We start from the raw sequence: 17,332 nt of genomic DNA, 5'->3' as shown, positions 1-17,332 counted from the left end.
CTTCTCTGTTCATTTTAACAGATTATTGTTCCCTTTTTATTGTCTGATTTTATGGCTTTTAATTGCACCCATGGTGGGAAATCCTGTTTGGAAGCAGGTGGGATATAAACAGACATCTGTGTGAAATTAAGATAGTTTGGGTCACAAAATGGGGACATTGAAATGCTTCTATAGTGTTTCTTTGATAACACTGTGTGTGTGGGCATGTGCACACATGTGTGTAGAAAATCTCCCAGATGGGGAGAAATCCGAATACTGTGATTTTTTGAAGAGGAAAGAATATTTTACCCTAGTGGAAAGGTTGTCTTTATCCCAAACAACCTACCTAATGAAATATTCAGAAGCACTTAGTGCTTTTAAGCAAATGTCTTATTCTGTGTCTCAAGGGAAAGTAATTAATCTGGGTGTGAGCATTCACTTGTTTTTCATTTTTATTCTTGACCAATGGAAACCGGATGGGTGAGTGCATGGGCCGTTTTTATGGCAAATAATCATTGTATGGACTTAGAATAAGTGGTTTCAGTGTTTAAATACCACAGTTTCTTATAATGGATGAATTATACGATAAATAAAATAAAGTTTATTGAAATGGTCTGTTTCTTTTCAGTGATTAAAATAGAACTTTTAACCCTGCAAATTGATGAAGTCTTTTAAAAAGGCAACCTCATGGGAGAGTTTCTTGTTTTTTGTAGCTATCTAACTATAGGGTGGAGAGTGACAGTCTTTTAATATAATTAATACTTAGCATTTCACCCTTTATGGTTTCAGCTATTACAAATCTTTTAACTTGTTCATTTGGATAACATCTTTAAAGCTAATGCAAACTCTTACATTATATTGAAATCAAAATTAACCCAATATGGTCAAATAGCCTTATGTTAGAACCTTAGGATCTAATGAAGTCTCATGTGCTCTATGTGCTCTGGCCACAGCCCTACCACTTACGTTCTGGATGAAGATGAGCCTCGCTTCCTTGAAGAAGTGGATTACAGTGCAGAAAGTAATGACGACTTAGATACTGAATTGGCAGAAAACGCAGGAGATTACGAACCTTCTGCTCAAGAAGAAGCACTTTCTGACTCCGAATTATCAAGAACATACCTACCTTAAGCCTTCTACCATCTCTTGTTAACTGAAAAAAGAAATGAAATATCTTGGGTTTTCTTACACAGGAAGTTTGAGAGAAAAGAGTTAAATAGCTAACTCGAGAAAGACAAAAAGTAACTTGGGCCTGTTTGGTTTCAAGACAATAAATATGTTATTAATTCATGATAACATTGGCACTTGTTTTATTTCAGATATTCGGTGCACTTGATACCGCACTGAATGATCAAATACTGGATTTACCTGTTTTTAAAAACCTGAGTATCACTGCATGAATTTTTATCTTTAATGGTTATATCCTGCATCAAAGGGGTAAATTTTAAAGTGTGTGAGAATATAAAATCTGAATTCTAGAGTGGTTGAAAATCCCGAGTTGTTGAAAACTAATATATATGTACATGGATTTCTCTAGCTGTGACTGTGTAGTGTGGTTAGACATCGAAGATAAGACTGTTCTTCAGAATCATGTTAACTGTGGAGTTGCGACTGAAATCACCCAGAGTTTGCCTTGAAACCATTACAGTCTCCATTTACCAAATTAAACAAATAAAAGCTGTATTAAATATTGGATTCATTTCGTCATCCTTTTTAACCAGCCCAGATTATTTGGTTTGTGGAATCTTTGTGAGGCTATTATAAAAATCCAACATCTGAACACACTGATGAAAACTTGTGAAAAGAAAAAAGGGCCGAATTTACTGGTGTTAAGTTTTTACGGTATACGTGAAACTGTACCTATTGTAGAAGATACATTTGAACAGCTCTCTTCTCTAAAACTGTGTCTCGTGGGTGTACCTGAAATTTATCACTATAGTCAGTTAAGCTTTAAAGATGCAGTGAGAGTGTGATCCAGTGTTAAGTGTGTGTCTCTGTATTAAGCATATTTAGTGTTTCCTGAGTTGTGTGATGCTGTTAGATTTACTGAAGGGAGTTCACCTAGGGCGTGCCGACCCTGGTGTCCGAGTCTAGGTGACCGCGATGATGGTAGACCATTTCTTGTAGTGACATCTTTGCGGGTTTCAGCTGCCCTGCTGCAGGAATGATTTTGTCTTCAAATAAAATAAAACTAGTTCAGCAACTCTGGATAAGTGTCCTAAGAACTAAGTTTCTGTTATAATAACACAAACCCAAAGGAGATACCTCATTCATGGATTCTTGCCAGGACTCACATGCTTCGCTTTTGGTACATTGTCTTTGCTTATTCCTGGTTACAATTCTTTTATGTCTTTTTTAAAAACCTGTAATAATGGAAAAGAAAAGATAAAAGTGTATTTCATGTTTTTGCCTTTTCCAAATCAGTGATTTTCACTGTCTTTATTTGAGGCATTTTATCCATGGTATAGCTTATTTCTGGTGTCCTAGGAGCCATGTTTAAACACCTAGCACGGGGCAATTGAGCTCTTTTTCTCTTAGGAACCTAATTCTTATGAATCTCAGAAAATACAGACTGGATTGTGAGGATTGCCAATCCTCTTACTGTGTGGTGAGCTAATGTGGGAAAGATGAAGATACTTTGTAAGGTCACACCTTATTTATTTAATAATCCAATAATTAGTAATTTATTTTTTATTTATATACTTCATATATAAAATAATTAGATATTTAATTATAATTTTTTTCAGAGAGTGGATTGGAGCCACTGTGTCTGTATGTAAATTTTTCTTGCTTCTTATAAAACTAAAAATTGAAACCCAAGGTATCCATGTATGAGAAGCAATTACAGTTACTGTAATGTGAAGAATAACTCAAAGCTTGAATTTATTATGTTGGCAGTTTAAAAATCCCTTACTGTAATATTTCATATCGATGAAGTACATCTTTTAGTATATGTTATAAAACCGAATATGCCTTTTATTAAATAATTATTCACAAGGTGGAAGAGAAGCCTTTATAGTTAGGAAATGATATTTTCCTTAATAAGCAGCTTTGGAAAAATAAGAATTTAAAATCCTAACTTTCCTAAATAGGGGTAAAGCTAAATGTAATTGGCTCTTAGTAGCTAAAACTGCCCTAAATGTTATCCCTGTTGTCTATTTCTTTTCAGGATTTTCAAAGAATAAGTGAGATGCCTTCAGTGCCATACTTCTGAAAAGTAATGTGTGGCTGACAACCTGAGTCTAATGACAGAGTTTAGATTTATTTAATTTGCCTTGTTTTTGGAACTATGAATATTCTTAAATGTAGATGGTCTAATCCAGTGGTTCTCATCCTGTGTTGTGTGCATCAGAATCACCTGGGGAACTTGCTTCTTTTTTAAGAGATTCTGTAGACCTGCGTGGGCCCCAAATGTACATTTCTTCAAAATTCTCAGGTGGTAATGCTGTAGGCATCGCTCCGGCAGAACCACTGTCTCCCCTGATGCGCTCTTCCAGCCTCCAGTTTCCTAAGAGGAAGTTAGCACCAGGGATGGTTCCGATCAAACTAATTTGTAGAATCAAGAAAATAGACACACACAGATCAAGCGAGGTCACAGGGGCTCCAGCCCAGGCCTGCAGACAACTAGTCTTGTGTTGTCTCCTTGCCGCAAAAGGAGATGCTGTTGTTGGCCTTTCCCCAGAAAGGGAGAACCGTGAAAGGCTTGAGGGTCTGTCTTGAGTTTGTGAAATGTATTCAGGCGGGGCAGCATGCAAAAACCTATGGTTCAGATCAGCTTCTCCTTTGCTGCAGTCATAGTATTGTTTGAAGACAGGATTTTGTCCTGCCTTAGTATCTTTCTTACTCAGTTCCTGCCAGGTCTCCCAGTTTTGTGTGGTATTTAGAAACATGGACATTTGTCTGAATCCTAATTACAAATAAGTAACCTGGAGTCTCACTTCAGATAGCGCACTAACAGCAATGAATACTATCTTTCTACATTTCCAATGTCCAAGTTAACATGACCATATTATTATAAGCACTGAAATGGATAATATAATAAATGTACTAATGGAATTGTCTTTGTGCATGATCCAGAAATAAATGACAGTAACAAAACCATGAATGTATCTTTATAAATCCTTTTGTTTTCTTGTATGTACTTTAATGGTTATAAAAGAATGGAAAAATCAAGTGAATTCAATGAACCAGCTGCATGTAAATGCTAGGTCCCTCCATTAGGAAAAACCTGTTGAAGCAGTATTTCAATTGAAAGATCATTCTACTGTATCCATTAGAATGTTCTTATTAATATTAAGTGAATATTTCTCTGGTTAAAGCATATTTAAAATCCTATATAGAAAAAGGAAACTTAGAAGGTAGTCTCATTTTCTTTATGAGAAGTCACATTTTGAAGGTTTGGTTCCCAGAATGCCAATTTCAGTTGTTTTTCACTGTTAATGATATTTTAAAAGCCTTAATATTGACCTACATGGTGCTGACCATTAAGGGCCTTCTCTTTCTATACCCCGAGCAGTAACTTAGGCCTGTTTCTGCTCCCTCTACCTCCTAAGCCTTCTTTATACTTCAAGCTCTTTTGACCTCTGGGCACCTTCTCTCAAATCTTAGGCTTCTGAGCTTGGTTGGTTATTGGGGTCACTGAGTAATTAAACTTTTCAGTTTGAGGTCACTAAACAGGCAGGACCTAAATCAAATGAGTGGCCTCCTAGGGTGGCATTTGAGGCATTGGACCACCAGCCAGAGTGAAGTTTTGGAGCCTGGGATGTGGCTGACGCTGTCGAGGGTGGAAGCGATCTCTGCGTCTGTGCAGTTGCACGCATGCACGCTCACAAGCCAGGGCAAAGTGCAAGGGGGCCTGTGATGCCTTTCTGTCTGCAAACCCGGGCAGCTCCCGCTATTAGCTCCCGATATTCAGAAAGGCTTCCCTTCACAGCAACTAATGTGGGACTGTCCCTTTTAAAGATGTCCTGCGGGGGGCGCCTGGATGGCTCAGTCGGTTGAGCGTCCGACTTCGGCTCAGGTCACGATCTCGCGGTCCGTAAGTTTGAGCCCCGCATCGGGCTCTGGGCTGATGGCTCGGAGCCTGGAGCCTGCTTCCGATTCTGTGTCTCCCTCTCTCTCTGCCCCTCCCCCGTTCATGCTCTGCGGGAGTGCCAAGCGAGTATGAAGTGAAGCAATAGCAAAACTCTGCTCACGGGAGTGACGATGCTGATTTTCCAGACGTTGTTAATGTGCCCATAAACCACATAAAGAGCAGCGATGAATGGCAAAGGGGAAGAAATTAGGAAAGACAAGGATGCTTGGTACGGAAAATTGAAATAGAAAAGGTGAGACTTCAGTAACTACAAGTCAAGTCTGCACCTTTGAGAGTAAGTGGGCTTCTCCGCAGCTTGTTCTCTGCCTGACAGTTAATTAAATAGGGAATTTTAAGACTGGAAACTCCCCTTCATGTTCAGTGCTGAGTAGTTACTAAAGTCAAATTACAAACTCTGTTGGCAATGTCACGACTTTTTTTATTATTTATGCTTTTTCCTGTATCATCTCTGTGATGGCTTTTTCTCCTGTCTTCCTCATCTTAATCTTAGAAATTTTTGACATTTCATCTGCTTTTCTTTTCGCGTGTGGGCACTTGATGCCATGAATGATTATATCATTTCATATAAAAAGATAACTCAAAATCCGAAGATATCCCTTCGAAAGGATTATAAGGTGTACTTCATGTCGAGAGAGGAGTGTCCACTGCACACACGCCTTTGTCAGCTTTTATTTCCCCCTTTTGAAGGGCTACACCAGATGAAAAAATACCAAAAATGATACCCCTGTTCTCACACATGTGAAGATCCAGATCGCTTACAGGATGGGGTGGACAGTGCAAGTGTGCTTCCTGGCGAGCCATTCTCTCCTTTGCCCTAACCAGTGTTCAAGATCTGTGTGTTCTGAGGTCACCGTGTTGCCCTGAAACCCCAGGAGTGGGGGGGGTATGTGACCTGAGCTGAGCTCGTCTGGCACATGCCACCTGCTGATCACAAGGATGGTCAGGCAGACTGGCGATCCAAGCCGACCCTAGCCTAGCGAATGTCGGGACTGGATGGTAATGCCAGAACAAAGGCCCTTCCTTAAGAAGGGAGGATATAGCCACTGCTGGCCTCCATGCAACCCCGAGAGGAGAACACTCCCAAGACAGCCTGTGTTGAATGAGCAGAGCCAAGACATGGAGAGAAACTGGGTCCTTTTGTCATTTAAGCCTGTGTCGAGCTTTATGTGAAACCTTGAATTGGACAGTTCTGTGGTTCAAGCTATTTAAGTTGAATTTTACTTGTGAGGGTATGTCTTACACAAACATGCCCCAAACCTACCTGAAAAAGCAGCCTTTCATGGCCATCCTCGAAGGGATGGCTGGACCCAAAGCATACATCCTGAGAGAGAGGTAAGTTCTTGTTACTCAAAGGGACACTCTGGACAGGCAAAATCAGCAGATGTCCTCTCAAGCATGTCAAAGTGATTTTGTGTCTAGCAGAAAGGCTTATTGGTCCAGAAATGAGCCATATTTTTGTCATCCTGCTCTAAAACCCAGGGATTATTTCCTCCAATTATGAGACTTGTCATTGGTTTGTTCAGACGTAATGTTATCCCAAGAGCTGACTTTTCAGCATCTTGAAAGTTCTCTGTTGTAGTAATGGAGAACATGAATGCTGTGAAGTATTAATACTGAAAGGGAGTACCTCTGTAATGGTGCATCATCATGACAAGATGCACCCAGAGAGCAGGCTGAGAGGGATCAGAGATCCCTTTGTTGGGTGACATCAGACGAATGAGCAAATACAATGGGATGAAGTTTTCGTATTATGCAGTTACCAGTCTCAAAGCTATTTCTATCCACCCCTGCCTTCTATCCACACAGGCTTCCCAGGTAAAGAGCATGTGAATAGCCCTTTAAAGTCCAGGAAGTGCTTCCGTACAAGTTACCTCATTTGAGCATCACAAAAACACTATTAATAAGCAGATATCCTTGGTATTTTCACTTAACATGTGAGGCTCAGGCCATAGGACTCACTCAGACTTGCTGGTGGGCAGCAAAGTGGGGACTCAGGGCCGAGCACTGGCCCCTCTGCTGGTGGCCCTGTGCTTCCCCCACAGGCGGCCAACCCATGGCTTGTGCCAACTCTGTGGGCGAGTTTGATACGCAGTTTGACAATTTTGAAAGCGTACGAGACTGTTCCATCACCACACACCCTGGTCTCCCTCCGGAGGGTGGCGAGAGCCATGCTGGCTGCTTTACGACAATGATGTCGATGGAAACATTTTCTCTTATATTTTACAAATCACTGTCTTTATGGACGGTTAGGTAGAAGGTGGCACATCTGGTGTTTGTGTCTCACCATTTTACATTTCTGTTTTTTTCTTTTGAAGAAAAGAGACCCTTGAGTCTTTTTTATTTCATGTTTAACAAAATAGGTAGTGCGTTAGTACAGTCTTTTTCTGTCCTTTCTGGTTTCTCTTAAGGCTTGGAAAGGCTGCTTTTTATAGCCAGGATGGTAAGGGAAATGTAATGCACATTTTGTCTAATAGACTTAAAATAAGTTTTGCTTCACTTTTCGTCAACCGAATTTACATTTTTATTGGGAAGAGAGTTTATTCTGTAGCTTCATTATCACTTTAATCGGCTGGGCCAAGAAATAAGTTTCAGAAACAAACCCAAAATGATCTGTTTTCTAGATTCCGTTTTATTTAGAGGAATATAATCTTCTTATAGCACAAAACAAGAATAAGATGACCTAATAAGCGCCCTGACTTTGGATTTGTACTAGTTTACGATCAGCTTGTTGGCCAAAACTTTTATAGACTTTTTTTTAAGTGTATTTTTAGAGAGAAAGAGCAGGGAGGGACAGAGAGCACAAGACAGAATCCCAAGCAGGCTCCATGCTGTCAGCACAGGGCCCCACATGGGTCTGAACCCACGACCCGTGAGATCATGACCTGAGCCAAAACCAAGAGTCAGCCGCTTAACCGACTGAGCCACCCAGTTCCCCCTATGGAGGCTTTTTTATTTGTTGTTGACTAACTAAGCTTGCTTAATTAAATAGCCCCCATCCCATGCCAGAGCTACCTGTCTCAGGATTGACAAGGACAGAATTAACACCCAGAGGTCTGAATCCACCTTAGAGTCTTTAGAATGATTGTTTTCATCTTTCACCTCTTGCATACCAGCACCCCCCACAGGTTCTCCGGCAGTCCCCAGTGTTTTGTGGTGCTAGCTGGAGGGCCCTGGGATCTCATTAGCACGGATTCTTTCACATCGTCGGACTCTGTTCAAAGGGACACAGGATGTCCTGTCATAGCTCAACTTTTCTAATTTAGAATTAGTTTACAGTGGGTGGAGCATTTAATGTCCATTCAACTAATCCACCAAATATTACTATCACAGCTTGTGAAGTTACAGAGACCCACATTTGTAGGGTGTTAGGCACAAAGCCCGGCACAAAATAACAGCTCAATAAATAGCATATAATTATCTCCATGGGTGGTAGCCCACTTGACTCCATTTCATTTATTCTACTTAGTATTTCAGACCTTTTCCATCTTGGCCCTCATTAGGACATGCAGTACCACACTTGTTTAGATGAAGAAATTCATCCGAGAAAGGTTAAGTGACTTGCCTGAGGCCACCCAGCTCTCTGCTTCTGAACCCCCAAATCCTCTCTGATGTGTGCGCTCTGCTGGCTCATGCTTTTAGGCTGAGCAGAAACCGACTCTAATTTCAGACTTGTTTCATATTCTGTTGACAATTACATCGCCCATCTTGCCATTTATAGCTTTGACTTTATAGCTTTGGGAAGCACCTTAAAATATAATTGCAAATGCTCTCCCCATCCAAATGTGTATGTTCCATGCCTAATAATGAGGCTCTTAAGTGGTGGCATAGGAGAGCAGCAAGATGATAGCTCATGGGAAATGAGAAATCTGGGCAAATGGGATCTGGTAATGGACTTGTCAGTGACACCATTTTTCTGATCACTGGTCCGCGGTTACGTTGGCACATTTTGTATTTCGAAAGGCACAAAATGTCAGGCCGTTGCCCAAATCCTGGTTAAGATTTTGATTATTTTGCAGAATTGTAGCAAAGTAACTCAGGAGTGACTTTTTAAAAACTTTATGTTTGATGTTTCTGTCCTTTGTTTGCAAGTGATACTTGCTATTGGTTGTAGATCTGGCAAAAAAAAAAAAAAAACCAAAAAAAAAACCACACAAAAAACCCCAAGTTTTTCTCTCCTATTGCCTCAGTGGTTTCATTGCTCTATTCTTGCAGTAGAAGTCCCAACCGCCACTAGATTTGAGACGCATGTGACATTGGCCTATGTGCTTGGCTGCTCTTAACTGAGAGCATTCATTCGCTCATTCATTCGTCAGACTTTTCCCAAGTACTGACGTGCATGGCAGCAGAGGGGGCGAAAGGAACACAAAAGTGAGGAAGATATGGTCCTTACCCTCAGGAAACTCAAGTCTCGTGGAGGGGAAAGACCTAGTTTCAATAAACAGCAATGATGCGAGGCAGAACGGGATGTCAGGGCAAGGAACAAAATGCCAAGGGGACACCAGGGACTGACTCATCTCCACGTGGGCCTCTGGGTAAGGTGTCACAATGTGAATCCCGGCTAGATCTCCAGGAATACTGGGGAATTGGAAAAGTGGAGATGGGAATTGGCAGCCAGGGCAAGAGAGAAGGTGAGCAGGGTAGACATTCCAAGACAGAGGGCACGAGATGAGAGAGGGTGGAGGTTGGTTGACCATGAGGAAAGGTGCAGGGGGGGGGGTGGGGGGGGTGGGTCTGGTCACAGAGGGCCTAGGAAGTTCTGCTGTGGAATCCGTACCTATAGGTCAGTGAGGGGCTGTAGCTGGGTCTAACAACCAATCCAGTTGGGTTTCTTAGGTTTCCCTCTCAACTCCCGTCTTTGGGGATGAGTTTGTCTCTGACCCCCAGTTCTCTCTGGCCACTAGCTGCTCCTCGGGAACAGGCCCTTCAAGAACCCTCTGAGATGAGCCCCAGCCTTCCCCTGAGCCGGGCCTGCTCTGCCTGCTCCAGGAGCCCAGAGGGAATGTGGACAGTGCTAATCACACCAGAGTTACTCCTCCTTCTCGAATTTTATCAGTTCGTGCAAACTAGGGCTCTTCAGGCTTCATAAGGGTTCCAGGCTAGATCAGTGTTGGCACAGAATGAAGTTCCCTAACTAGGCATGCTTACAGGAAGTGACCAATAGCTCTCCTTCTCCCCAGAACTGCAAACATTCCTGATGAATGAACCTGCTGAGTGAATCCCTGAAGAGAGTCAGCTCGGGGCAGTGGACAGAACTGAATCGGGAAGAGCCAGCTTGTCTATGCATCGGACCTCGTCAACCCTTCAGTCAATAGTGCATTTGCTAGAAATTCATCTGCTTTGTCTATAACGTCAAAGTATTGAGTAGAGAGATCCTCAGGTCCCTCGGCTCTGTGATCCCTCAATGATTTGGCCCAACTATATCTGTTAAAACATGCATTAGATAGGTTTCTCTGGGTTTTGTCACATGTAGAATGGAAAGTACTCGAAGCAATTGCGTTAACTTTGACAACTTCGATCAATTCATGGTACATATAGACGCTCCCTACCCGTGGTTCTAACAGGGTGGAGGAGCAACCGCCCCACCCCCTGCCCCTGCCCCCTGCCCCCCAGAATGGCTGGGATCATTTGGCAGACATTCCCACCCTCCACCTCCCATGGCTTCCCTGCCTCACTGAAGTTGGCCTTGCCAAGGGATTTGCTTTGGACTCTGACATAGGACTGGAGGTGAGCCAAGGACTTAAATGTGCTTGTGCAATTTGGCTTGTCTTTTACCTTTTGGTGATCCACCAGGAGAAGACAGTGCCCCAGGTAACTGCTGTCCCTGCGGCCTAGTCCCCAAACAGACGCGCCTGGAGTCCAGCACAGCTCACGGGCGGCCTGAAGCAGAGACACGCGGCTGAGCCCGGGCTGCATCGGCTGGGCCAGAGTAGACCTGCGGGCCCGTGAACCTGAGAGTTAGTGCTTGATGTTACGGGCCCCCGAGTTTCGGGGTGATGTGTCTGTCACACCATATCCTGCAGGGAACGGCCGCCTAGTACCCACCCGCCAGAGGACTGCAGGGTCCTTGTTATGTCCGGCTGAGGGTTAACCGCAGAAACGAATCAAGTGTCGTAAGCAGTACTTGGACTTGTTATCGTTACTGTTCATCTCACGTTGAACTTGACTCTCTATCTCTCAGATGCAGAATGTAGAAGCCCCCTTAGTGGGACTGGGAAGGGAAATGTTGGATTAACATTTCTGGGTTGATTAGGCAGGACGGATGAAGCCACACACTCTGTGTCGATGGAGAGAAGACAGAAAACGGGGGGTGGGGGAGGGAGGGGGGACAGAGAGGCAGGGAGGACACGAAGGTAAGGTGCAGGGGGCGTGTGTCCATCCCTTACATCTGTCTTCTCGTTTGGGGCTGGGCTCCGTTGCTTGCTCACCTTTGGGAAATCTCAGAGGCCGGCCGCCTCCTCTCTGTGCCACCAGGGGGACAGGTGGGGACTCGGTCCCTGTCCGCACCCGTTGGTTAGCACCTGCTGCGCCCGCTACTGGCTCACTGGGCACCAGGGAGAGCTTGTGTATTGCTGAGGTTTCACGGCTTCTTTACCGAAGCTTCCGGAAAGTGTGCCAATGCCCTGCAGATGCAGAGAAGGAAGGCGAGGAAAGGAGCGCAGAGCCACTGGTCCACCTCCCCCACTTCCGGGGGCGGCGCAAGGAGCGGTTCTCCGGGGTGGGCCTTCTGAGGGTGACCCGCAGCGAGGGGTGCCTGCCCTCCCCGGACCCTCACGGGCCTCGCGCGCGTTCCCACCTGCCCAGTGTCTGGCTCCCCTGTCCTGGAGCGATGCCGCCCCACACCCAGAGTGAGGCAGCCGGGCTCCCCGAGGTTCTCTGGAACCTTCAGAATTCCCTGCTTCGGCTTGCAGGTGTTGCCCGAGTCTGGAGTGGAGCGGGAGACGCTCTGGGTCTGGGCTGGGGGTGGGCTGGGGACAGCGGGGCCTCCGCTCTGGGAGGGGCTCTCACCCCCAAGAGGCCCAAAGACAGACACGGGCCGCCTCTCACCAGAGACCACCAGCCAGAGCCCCGTGAGGCAGGTGCTTTCCCCCGGTTAGAGCGACTCGGGCCGGGGTTCCTGAGAAAAATCGGTCTTTAGCAAGAATTTCCTTACTGACCAAGGAATTTAAAAAGGGGTGTCATTTTTACATATTTTTCCCCATATGAAGGTTCCTAGCTTGTCACCTGTTAGGAGGTGTGTGTACGTGGTGTGCAGTGTACGGGGGTATAGACATGTGCATGTGTGATGTGCGTGTGGTGTGTGTGGTGTGTATGTGTGTGGTGTATGTGTGTGCGGTGTATTGTGTGTGAGTGTGGTGTATGTGTGTGGGGGGGTGTGGGGGTGTGTATGCTATATGTGGTGTGTGTGTGGTGTGTGGTGTGTGTGCCGTGTGTGTATGTGTGTGTGTGTGGTGTGTGTGTGTATGTGGTGTGTGTGTGTGTGTGGTGTGTGTATGTGTATTGTGTGTGGTGTGTGGTGTGTGTGCCGTGTGTGTGTGGTGCGGTGTGTGTGCCGTGTGTGTGTGTGTGGTATGTGGTGTGTGTGTGTGCACGGTGTGTGTGTGCTGTGTGTGTGTATGTGTGTGTGCTGTGTATGTGTGTGTGTATGTGGTGTGTGGTGTGTGTGCCGTGTGTGTATGTGTGTGTGTGGTGTGTGTGTGTGTATGTGGTGTGTGTATGTGTGGTGTGTGTGCCGTGTGTGTGTGTGGTATGTGGTGTGTGTGTGTGTATGTGTGTGGTGTGTGCTGCGTGTGTGTGTGTGGTGTGTGTGTGTATGTGTGTGTGCTGTGTATGTGTGTGTGTGTGTGGTGTGTGTGTGTGGTGTGTGCCGTGTGTGTATGTGTGTGTGTGTGGTGTGTGTGTGTATGTGGTGTGTGTGTGTGTGTGTGGTGTGTGTATGTGTATTGTGTGTGGTGTGTGGTGTGTGTGCCGTGTGTGTGTGGTGCGGTGTGTGTGTGTGTGGTGTGTGTGCCGTGTGTGTGTGTGTGGTATGTGGTGTGTGTGTGTGCACGGTGTGTGTGCTGTGTGTGTGTATGTGTGTGTGCTGTGTATGTGTGTGTGTGTGTGGTGTGGTGTGTGGTGTGTGTGTGGTGTGTGTGCCGTGTGTGTGTGTGTGGTGTGTGGTGTGTGCCGTGTGTGTGTGGTGTGGTGTGTGGTGTGTGTGTGGTGTGTGTGCCGTGTGTGTGTGTGTGGTGTGTGGTGTGTGCCGTGTGTGTGTGTGTGTGTGGTGTGTGGTGTGTGTGTGGTGTGTGTGCCGTGTGTATGTGTGTGGTGCGGTGTGTGCCGTGTGTGTGTGTGGTGTGTGTGCCGTGTGTATGTATGTGTGTGTGTGTGTGTGTGGTGTGTGTGTGTGGTGTGTGGTGTGTGTGTGTGTATGTGGTGTGTGTGTATGTGGTGTGTGTGTATGTGTGTGTGGGGTGTGTGTTGTGTGTGGTGTGTGTGCCGTGTGTATATGTGTGTGTGGTGTGTGTATGTGTGTGTGTGTGTGTGTGGTGTGTGGTGTGTGGTGTGTGGTGTGTGTGTGTGTATGTGTGGGGGGTGTGTGTGTGTGTTGTGTGCGGTGTGTGTGCCGTGTGTATGTGTGTGTGTATGTGTGTTGTGTGTGGTGTGTGTGCCGTGTGTATGTGTGTGTGTGGTGTGTGTGGTGTGTGTGTGTTTGTGTGTGTGTGTGTGGTGTGTGTGCCGTGTGTGTGTGTTGTGTGCGGTGTGTGTGCCGTGTGTGTGTGTGTGTGTGGTGTGTGTGTTGTGTGGTGTGTGTGTGTGTGTGTGTGTGTGTGTGTGTGTGTGTTGTGTGTGGTGTGTGCTGGAGAATGGTGAGGAGGCAGCTAAGCGGGTGGGGTCCAAAGGGCTCACCCGTCTCTCGGGCGCAGGCGGAGAAGCTCCACCTGTTTACACGTCGAGACTCTGTAGGATTTAGCTTGTTTTCTCCGCACCAAGTGTGCGTCCCGCTGACGCTGATGGTGTGGGGGAGGTGCAGCCGGGGGAGCACGGCGCTGGGCTGACGGGCAGCAGCGGTCCCTGCCCTCCCTGCACAACAGGACCCGACTTTCTTCAGGACACGGTGGGCCCGGGAGGGGGGGGCCTCACGTCGAGGATTTAGGGAAGGCTTCACGATAGAGGTCGTGTTGAACGGAGTCGACTTTTCATGTGTAGGGGCGTGTGCGCGCGCCCATGTGCACCGCACTTCAGAGTTGCAAAGCATTTCCATGTGTATTTCCTCATCAAATTGGTGTAGCGACCGTGAACGTGGTGTGTCATCATCCCCACTTACCACCGAGGAAACCGACCCTCAGGCGGATGGAGGTGACATGTGCAGGTCATCCATTGTGTCCCCAGGGGGGCCGGCGCCCCAGCCCTCAGGTCTGGCCACAATCCCTTTTCCTGCCATGAGGGAGAAGCAGCCACCCAAATGCACGTAAATCGGAAGAGTAGAGGGGACAATGTGTATTACAATTGCTTGCATCTCTGTGCAAAGAAGAAAATTAAACTAAAAAGGTTAGTAAATGGGAGAAGGAGAGTGTGGTGGGCAGAATTCTAGAGACGTTCCGTAGGGACACCTCCCTTCTCGTTTCTTCGGCTGCTCTAATAATTGCATTGACATAAGACAGGTTAACAGGAGAAAATGGAAGCCCACAGAGCTGTGAGTCTCAGAGAAGTGACCGGAACAGTCTGCTTTTATACCTTGTAGACAAAGAAACAATTATTTGTGAAGATTGACAAAATATGGGAGTTTGGGCTCAGAGTAGCAAATTAATAAAGAAGCAACAAAGTTGGTTTATACAGTCTTCTCAGCCTTGAATTCCCTAACTCTGGTGATAAGGATGCTTTCTACCTCCCAGTACAGGGTGGGTGACCTCACGTGGGAAATTTATTTCCTGCTTTCAGGGGGGACAAAGGAGGGTCAGAGTGTCCTTCTTGCCCTGATGTTTTTTAAGTAACTTTATTATTATTATTATTATTAAAGTAGGCTCCATGCCCAACATGGGGCTTGAACTCATGACCCTGGGACCAAGAATCAGATGCTCTACTGACTGAGCCAGTCAGGTGCCCCCTCTTAACTAACTTTAATTCAAAATAATCAATGTTATCTAAGTGGCATATTTTGGGTGACCTATTCAGGTGCCCAAGAGTCCCATTCCCTGGTTACTCAATCAAACACAGATCTAAGGGGGCACCTGGGTGGCTCAGTCAGTTAAGCGTCTCACTTTGGCTCCGGTCATGATCTCACGGTTCGTGGGTTCAAACCCTGCATGGGGATCTCTGCTGTCAGCACAGAGCCCACTTCAGATCCTCTGTCACCCCCTCTCTCTGTTCCTCTCCTGTGCATTCTCTCTCTTTGTCAAAAATAAATAAACATTAACAAAAAAAAAATACCCACAGATCTAGTTATTGCTGAGGGGACTTTGCAGATATAACTAAGGTGATCCAGCCAGCTGACCTTAAAATAGGGACACTACCCTGATTGTCCCAGTGGGCCCAGTGTAATCACACAGAGCCTTAAGAACAGCAGAGGAAGGCACAAGTTTCAGTTGGAGAACTGAGGCAGAAAGAGAGGCCAGAGAAATTTGAAGGGCTGTTGTCAGCTCTGGAGATGGTGGGGAGGCCAGAGCCAAAGAATGCAGGGGCGGGGGGGGGGGGCCTAAACCTGGGAATGACCCTGGCCCAAAGCAAGTAAGGGGGGGGACTTCAGTCCTACACGGAGGGGACTTCTGCCAACAACCTGAGCGAATTTGGAAGTGGGCTCATCCTCGCGGCCCTGCGACACCTCGACTGCAGCCTTGTGTGGTTTCTGCCGCCACAGAGAACCCGCTAGGCCCAGACTTCTGCAGAGAGAAGCTGAGGCAATACATTTACTTGTGTTGTTTTAATCCGCTGTGTTTGCAGTAACTTTAATCTGCTACATTTGCAACAATAGAAAACGAATCCAAAGGGGGGTATGGAGAAGAGGAGGAGGAGGAAAAAGAACCGAAAGCCAACTGCCTCGCTACCACGGAACAATCCTGCGTGTTTCTCGCCGGCTGGCAATGGGACTCCCTGGGTAGACAACACTAACCACCTTCTGTGTGGCTTGAGCTCAAAGTTTCATGTTTGGCCTCAGCGTCAGGGTGCTGCTTTTTATTTACCTGCGAGGGTAGGGAGAGTTTATCTGAATCCCCTGTGATTGTGAGAAAGTATACTTTCCTCATTTAAGAAAGTCACGTTGTGCCAAATGCACTGATGTTTAAGGTGTTCTCTGGGATTAAACCCTCCATGAGGACTAATAGTTTGGTTTCAGTTGTGGGGGGAGGAGATAACGATGTGCCAGAGGAGCTCATGAGGCAGCCCGGTGCATCCTTTATGACTGCCATGAGGTCTGGGAGCCATCTGACCCAGTTGGGCCCAAACAGCGCAGCCGGTTTGGGCGTCCATGTTTGTGAGGAGCTCTTGGTAACCTGTAGATGTTCTTACAACTGCACAACTCCATAGGGCTCTCAGCCACAGAGGCTGCTGTCCTTGATTTTTGAATCTACTACAATGTTCCGTTTTGTCGGAAGGATCTCGGCCCCTTCATCCTTCTAATATCAGGAAGGTGGAGGTTTCCGGTGTGGTCTTACCTGTGCCTTCAGTGCATGTGGGATTATGGTGAACACAGTTCCCTGAACCAATGGGGGAGGTGAGATGGGGACACATGCGTGTCCGTGGGCCCAGGGAGGGGGACCTGTGGAGGCAGCCGGGTTTGGGCTGGTTCTGCAGTGTACCCTGCATAGGCACTGCCCTGCGGATGGGCCGACCCTACCCCAGAGCCATGGGGTATGTGCTGGTGGACAAGCGCTAGAGGGCACTAGAGAGACGGCAGGGAATGGCGGGGCGGGGGCACCCAGGCTCGTCTGAAGGACTCAGACACCTGCCCCCTTAAATGCCTACCTGCATTCGTCGTTCTGTGTGAGCCAGAAAACTTCAACAACCAACGGAGAGGTTTACAGCCGGGCCTGATCGTGTCCCTAACTCTCAGTCCGGGGAGCAGACGTAACCAGCCAGAAAAGGACTACGTTGGGGCTTAATGAGAGCTAAAGAAACACTGGCCCTTTTCCCTCCCCCTTGGTCCACACCCAATACGCCAGAGGAGTGTTGAGGACGACCGGGAGCCTATTCAGAGCTCAACCCTGACCCCTCCCTGCATGCATTCAGGGTCTGGTCAAGTCGGTCCTTGAGAAGGGGAGAAGCTGAGGCTGAATTTGAGGT

At 46.5% G+C, this 17,332-nt stretch overlaps 1 protein-coding gene across 2 annotated transcripts in view; it reads left to right on the top strand.

Moving 5' to 3' along the window:
* The window catches only part of AGTPBP1 (ATP/GTP binding carboxypeptidase 1), a 165,495-nt gene extending 161,415 nt beyond the window's left edge, over window positions 1-4,080 (top strand). For both annotated transcript variants that reach the window (XM_043566592.1, XM_043566591.1), the window contains exon 26: window positions 933-4,080. In XM_043566592.1, the coding sequence (XP_043422527.1) occupies window positions 933-1,110 (178 nt within the window). In that variant the 3' untranslated portion in view covers window positions 1,111-4,080. The remainder of the gene's footprint in view (window positions 1-932) is intronic.
* Window positions 4,081-17,332: the final 13,252 nt, after the last annotated feature.

This window comes from Prionailurus bengalensis, chromosome D4 (assembly GCF_016509475.1).
Source record: "Prionailurus bengalensis isolate Pbe53 chromosome D4, Fcat_Pben_1.1_paternal_pri, whole genome shotgun sequence".
Taxonomy (NCBI): domain Eukaryota; kingdom Metazoa; phylum Chordata; class Mammalia; order Carnivora; family Felidae; genus Prionailurus; species Prionailurus bengalensis.
The sequence above is the reverse complement of the archived record's forward strand: the minus strand, read 5'-3'. Positions and strand labels throughout refer to the sequence as shown.